The sequence below is a fragment of the Brachionichthys hirsutus genome, chromosome 19 (genome assembly GCF_040956055.1).
Source record: "Brachionichthys hirsutus isolate HB-005 chromosome 19, CSIRO-AGI_Bhir_v1, whole genome shotgun sequence".
Lineage (NCBI taxonomy): Eukaryota > Metazoa > Chordata > Actinopteri > Lophiiformes > Brachionichthyidae > Brachionichthys > Brachionichthys hirsutus.
The window spans coordinates 9,304,577-9,310,996 of NC_090915.1; the positions used below are offsets into that span (position 1 = coordinate 9,304,577).

Sequence of the window (6,420 nt, forward strand, 5' to 3'; positions counted from 1 at the left end):
CTTCCTTTCTGGGTCGGAGTTGTTGTTGTTGTTGTTGTTGTTGTTGTTTCAGTCCATCCAAACGGTTTCACCGAAAGACGTGCTGAACGCCGTAACGCTTTTGTTCCGCCTGGTTCTGATGATGTGGAAGGAGTGTCGGCGTTTTGGATCAGGCACCGCGATACATCTCATCTCAATTTGGAAGCATGTGCAGGGGTCAGCAAGACCCCCTCCCCCCCCGAGCCATCGCAGCCCTGTCTGTGCTGTTCGTTTGTCGGGGAGGGAGGGCCGGCCGGCCGGCTGGCTGTGATTGGCTATCAATCAGCATCCAGGTGAGGTCGTGATCGGGCTGTGGTGCAGGTAGGCGGCGTTCACCACAGAAACCGGGAAGTTGAAGATGAACGGCGAGCTGGGCGTGCCGGACGTCGAGGCGGTGCTGGTCGTGGACTTGGGCACCAGCAGCGGGCTCGCCGTGGCGGCCGCTTCGGCTGCGCAGGAGGTGGCGAGGACCTGCGACTCAAACTGCAGCAGCTGGCCCATGAAGCTGAAGTTGGGGGAGATGATGCTGCGGCGGCGGCGCACGAACTCAAACGCCTCGTCCAGACGCACCCGCTTCCTCTTCATCAGGTAGGCGAGGCAGATGGTGGCGGAGCGAGAGATGCCTGCCTGACAGTGGACCAGAACCCGTCCCCTGGAGTCCCGCACGGCGTCTAAGAACAGAGGACAGACGGGAATTACAGGGTGGAAATCAAAACCTGCTTTTTTTTTTTCTCACACAATACAAATCTGTCACGAGCTCATTTTGATATTTGGGGAATTTAATTTAATTTTAATTCTTACCTCCGCCAAGGAGGTAAAAATGTTATTGATGCCGTTTGTCTGTTTGCTAGCAGAATTCTGGAAATACTGCTGGATGGATCTTAGTCTATACTTAGATGCCATTCAATTTTGCGAGCGATCCGGATGCATGAAAAATGTCTTCTGGATCTGATCCAGAATGAGGTCAGGGAAAAAATATTAAATTTTAACAGTAAAAACTCAATTTATGGATTCAGAAATCAGTTAAAAATCAACTGATTCACTTTTACTTTTCATGGTGGGTGTACAAAGATACCAAGAACAATCCAGAACCTTTTGATGATGATCCAGATCACCATGTGGACGGTGTAAATCCAATTAGGAGGGGAGTGAGCTGCTTGGTGGAGGTTTTTCAAGTTTATTTTAATGCAATTCAGAATAATTTAATTGAGCAGAAACTGACTCAGTATCTAATTTCTGGGTTTTTGCATTTCAAATGTATTCTTGATAGTTCATCACGCTTGCAATAGAACAATATGATATCTTGACTGAAGCTAAAGAATGTTTTTGAGCCACCCGGTATTTTGAATGTATTTTGAAGTGTACAAAGATACCAAGAACAATCCAGAACCTTTTGATGATGATCCAGATCACCATGTGGACGGTGTAAATCCAATTAGGAGGGGAGTGAGCTGCTTGGTGGAGGTTTTTCAAGTTTATTTTAATGCAATTCAGAATAATTTAATTGAGCAGAAACTGACTCAGTATCTAATTTCTGGGTTTTTGCATTTCAAATGTATTCTTGATAGTTCATCACGCTTGCAATAGAACAATATGATATCTTGACTGAAGCTAAAGAATGTTTTTGAGCCACCCGGTATTTTGAATGCGACGGATGCGCAGTGACTCGTCCCCTGAAGCTCTTTTCATTTCCTCTGCACAGCTTCAGGCCTGCAGCTAACTCTAACCAGTAAGCAACCTCAAAGCGAGAGAACAGGAAATCATATTTAGCTGAAACACAAAATGCAAAAAATGTAATTCATCAGCCTCTTTCACACTTCCTCCCCCTGTCCTATTTCTGTCTTTGGCTCTTTCATGCTGCTTCCTTTACTTGAATAACCAGATTTAATTGTTTGATTGTTTGATTGAAACATTTCCAATAACTGATATTCCAATGTTTAGTTAAACATCATGATGCTGCTGGGTGGGAGGACAGTATCTGAAGCTAATGGAGGGACTTGATTGGTTTTTTCTTCCTTCTCATAATTAAATGAATGTGATTTTTCCCACCACTGCCGGACACATCATTTTTAAATTCCCCAGTTCATTCTGGGATGTCAGCTTTTCTCTGACACGTGACTGTTAACAAGCTTCTCCTCAGTCCTTTTGACAGCTTTCAGGTAACGCCATCACAGCAGATGAGTCAGGGTATGACGCATACCAGCACCCACCCACCCACCCACGCACACACACACACACACACACACACACACACACGCTACAAGCAGTATGGATATGCAAAATGAAAGCAAACACTTTTTATTTTTTATTAAATCAAATTATTGCCATTATTCTATTCGTTCCCCTTTATGTAGCTTTGATTGGTGGCTATTTTATTTTATTTTTTTATGTTTTTGCCGGCATTTTGTCTTTGAAAATTTCTCTAGTATTGCAGTAAATGGAGCTTTAAAATGTGTTCCTCAATATCTCAGTTGATTATTGACTGGTTTTAGTTTATAGAATTTGACCTCTATCTCACCACTGAATTTCATCTGGATTAGAATCAGATCCAGATCGATTGAGATTGAGCTACATGAGCCATGTTGAATTCGGGGGGGGGGGGGGGGGGGGTTAGATTTTGGAAAAGACCATTGAACCTTGGTGGGATGGGCATCGTTCTGTTTTCATACGTCAAAAATGACTTTGACTTAGAAATCCGGCCCAATTAATAAACTATTTTGACACAAGCATGGCATCGGCTGAAGGACGCTCATTTTATTTATTGTCATCCGCCTTGGTAATCCATTCATTCCATTCTATTACCACGCAAACAAGCGTCACACACACACACACACACACACACACACATGGACTGCACTGACCTATGAACTCAATGGCCTCCGGAAACCAGCAGCTGATGTCTTCTCTATGGTTGTCCTCCACAGGGATAGATTTGTACTGGTACGTCCCCTCGAAGTGGTTGGGACAGTCGGCGGACACGTTAAGCAAGGCCGAGATTCCTATGCCGTCCAAAACCTCTTTCTTAGAGGCGTGGAGCGCGCTGCCGAGGTAGAGGAACGGGAGGATCTCAACTGGGCCGCCCTGGATGAAAGAGGTCAGAGGGGCAAACACACGTCAGCAATGAGAAGAAGTAGAGCCTGTTGGATTCAGTGAGAGCAATATCTCCTGATGCCACATATGTTGTGCGGCCATATTGGTCAGAATGTACTTGAATGGAAACACTGCTCACGCCACAAAGACGGAGCGCCGAGGCCGCATTCCAGATGACTCGAGTGTGAGCGTAACCCCGGCTGGATTCCGTTAATCACATCATCCAACAGCGGCAGCTCGTTATCGGCATCATTTACGCAGGGTCATTGGATTCGAGCCATTCGGTTTGGTTCACGCCGATCTCTCCCCCCCCCCCCCCCCCACACACACACAGGGACGCATTCAGTAGCAGGAGCGCTGCGTGTCTGCTGGACAGGCTGACACCGAAATCCAGTGGAAAATAATGACCGGTTCTGATTCAGCAGTAAAACGGATGAACTTGTTGCTCGTCATTTGGCAACCTCTCACGGGAACAATATGTGCTTTCCCCTTATCAGCTGAACGTTCCGAGATGCCTGGCTCTATATTCATAAGGAACTTTTTTAAAGTACAGTGTACATGCAGTACATTCTGTCACTTCAACACACTATAAACCTGGAGAATCAAGCGGAGAACACAAACGTGTAAATATGTTTAAATGCACACGTGGTCAGTTTCTTTTATTGCGGGTCTCAGGTTGGGGGGGTCTAACGTGGGAGCTTGTGCTCCCTTTGGGTCAACGCCTCATCCGGATGGCGGCTCCAAACCGGTAGTGAGGCTTATTGATGCACGCTCTGACTGTTCGTGTCGCTGCCGCTGACGAACTCGGTGACACAGCGAGCGTCAGGAAGTGATCAATACCGCTAAGAGATGCAATGTGAGAAGAGGGGGGGGGGGGGAGTGAGTTACTCGACTAGCTACCATTTCAACATGGCAACAGAAAGCTTTGCATTTATCTCAACACAACATCGAGGCTCAGACTACGAGGTGATTTTTTTTCCCACGCCATTTGGCCGTGGAACGTCTGCAGGTTTAACAGCAAGAACCCGGCCACAGGAAGTAATGCAGATGCCAATCAATGATGAACTTTGACCTCAAGTCGAGCTGAGAAATTCTTAGAAACTCGCTGTGTTCGCACACGGAGGCAAGTGAACTTACCGGTATTAGGCGATTAGTTAACCTCATCAAACATTTATGAATGAAAACACGACAGCGTGATGAGCATAATCTAATTGCAGGTATTTTTTTCAGGCTGAAAAGGTGTGTGCGTGTGTGTGTGTGTGTCTGTGTGTGTGTGTCCTGTCATGACTTACCTGGTCGTTGTGTGGCGTCCCACAAGACGAGCACGCAGAGTCGACGCTGGACTGGCTGGCCAGAGGCGGTAAGGATTTGGTCTTTAAACAATGCTCCGGGTATTCTGAGAAAAACCTGTCATAGCCGCCTGGAAAAGAGCCGATGAGCAGACGTTACACATCAAATATGGTACTTCACTCCATTTAAATGTCACATTAGAAATACTCTTAAATTAGATAGATAGCAATAGAAATAAAGAATATTTTTAATGGATGCAACACAACGGACCCAAACACCGTCTCCGGCAGGATTTATTCTGGGCCGTTCAGCGAGCCTGTAAACCGACCCCTGACACGGTCTGTCCCGCATCTGCTGCCGTGGATTTGGAAACAAATCCATTATTCTTTTGTTTTTTATTTATGTATACATCTGCAGGCTGACCATTGCTCTCCCCACCTAAGGGATCAAACCGGATTAACCGGGGAACTGTCAATAGAAGCTATACACTCCTGCGATTCAAGGTTTCAGGATGGACACAATGGGTTTTTTTTTTTTTATAGCGTGCACCACAGCTTGCAGGAGCTTCGGCTGTCAGATTTTCTGCAGTCTCAAATTTAGTCTGTCGGCTAAATCAAGTGGTGATTTTAGATTTTACAGTTTCCCCATCTGTGATTTAGGTGAAGCAGACTATTTCCTGTAAGTCCCTCCGGTTTGATGTGGCTACTACGCATCATCAGCTCAGCTATTGGTCTGTGTGTGAATGTTTTGTAAAAAAATAAAAACACAATACAATAATTTTTTTTAATGCAAATACACCACCGCAGAAAAGGAATGATCTACTTATAATATAATTATCTCTGAGTAATTGACTTCCTTAGAATATTCACTATATTAATGAACGAAAATAAAATAATGTTGATCACGATGGGTGGAAAAATAAAACGAACCGTGACGCAGATAAACTTGCCTACTGATAACATTAACATTTTGTTTTGTTTTTAATCTCCTTTTATTTTTACCAAATTCATCATAAAGCCTATAAATATAATCATTAATCAGTCAAATCATGGGAAATAATATTCTGATTGCGCATCTTTATTTTTGGCCTAAAATAAAGTAATTATTTAATTAGAATAAAATCCCAATTAAAAGGTCAAAATTAACAGTAAAATACAGATTATTTTACTGTTGCGTATTTGTTGCGCTGCGCGGCGCATCTTACCTTTGAGCAGGTAGACGCGCACGCCCGACGAGTCCCCGCACAGCGCGTTGAGCACCACGGTCACGGTGCTGTCCTCCTTCACCGCGTCGGACTCCGGCGTCCTCTCGTCGTACAGCACCGCGGCGGAGAACATCCCGGAGCGCAGGCGGCCCCGCACCTCCTCGTCCCCGGCCAGGATCCGGTCCAGGCTCAGCACCGAGCCCTTGGCTCTGCGGCGCACGATGGTGTTGCAGCGCGCGTTGACGGCGCCGCGGATGTGTCCCGCGCTGAAGGCGAGGAACGAGCGGCAGTCCAGCAGCAGACACTTGGCGCTGTCGTCCTTCAGAAGCCGCTTCAGCACCGGGCAGTCCATCTCGCCCAGGTCCTCCATCGCGCGTCGTGCGTTCGGCTGAGTGTCCCGCTGTCCCGCTGTCCCTCTGTCCCCGATCCGAACCTTCAGCTTCTATCAGTCCACGCACTGTAACCGCACATCGAGTCCGACCACCTCCTCCTTTTCTCCCGCTGTGATCGAGCCTCCTCTCGGTTGTCTCTGCTTTCTCCCTTTTTTTTTTTTTATGAATGGGCGCTGCGCGTCACGGCGGAGATGACGTAAACAGATAGCAGCCTATCAGAAGGCATCCAGGTTCGCGTCCCCCTCCATCCTCTGCTGTCCATTCAAAAAAAACAAAAAAAAAACATCAACGAAAGGAGAGAGGGGAAGGGAGATAACCCCCCCCCCCCCCCACCCCCCATGAGGCTGCAGCGGAGTTTCTCTCTCTCTCATGACTAAACCAGTTCCGGACCACATTTAATTATGTTATAATTATGGTCTTGATTCC

General features: G+C 46.4%; 1 protein-coding gene across 1 annotated transcript; it reads right to left on the bottom strand.

Moving 5' to 3' along the window:
- Positions 1–300: 300 nt before the first annotated feature.
- On the bottom strand, positions 301–5,972 carry dusp4 (dual specificity phosphatase 4). Its single transcript, XM_068752857.1, has 4 exons — positions 5,603–5,972; positions 4,401–4,528; positions 2,880–3,099; positions 301–689 (listed from the first exon to the last, which is right to left on the bottom strand). Exons 1-4 carry the CDS (start codon positions 5,970–5,972, stop codon positions 301–303), a joined length of 1,107 nt encoding a protein of 368 aa, XP_068608958.1.
- Between the last annotated feature and the right edge of the window lie 448 nt (positions 5,973–6,420).

Bases quoted from the DNA above. Each gene is read 5' to 3' on its own strand.
- dusp4 (XM_068752857.1), bottom strand. From the start codon at position 5,972: ATGGAGGACCTGGGCGAGATGGACTGCCCGGTGCTGAAGCGGCTTCTG. The intron at 3,100-4,400 runs GTAAGTCATGAC...TCTTTCATCCAG, and splicing joins GGACGCCACACAACGACCAG to GGCGGCCCAGTTGAGATCCT. The intron at 690-2,879 runs GTCAGTGCAGTC...CTCTGTTCTTAG, and splicing joins GGAGGCCATTGAGTTCATAG to ACGCCGTGCGGGACTCCAGG.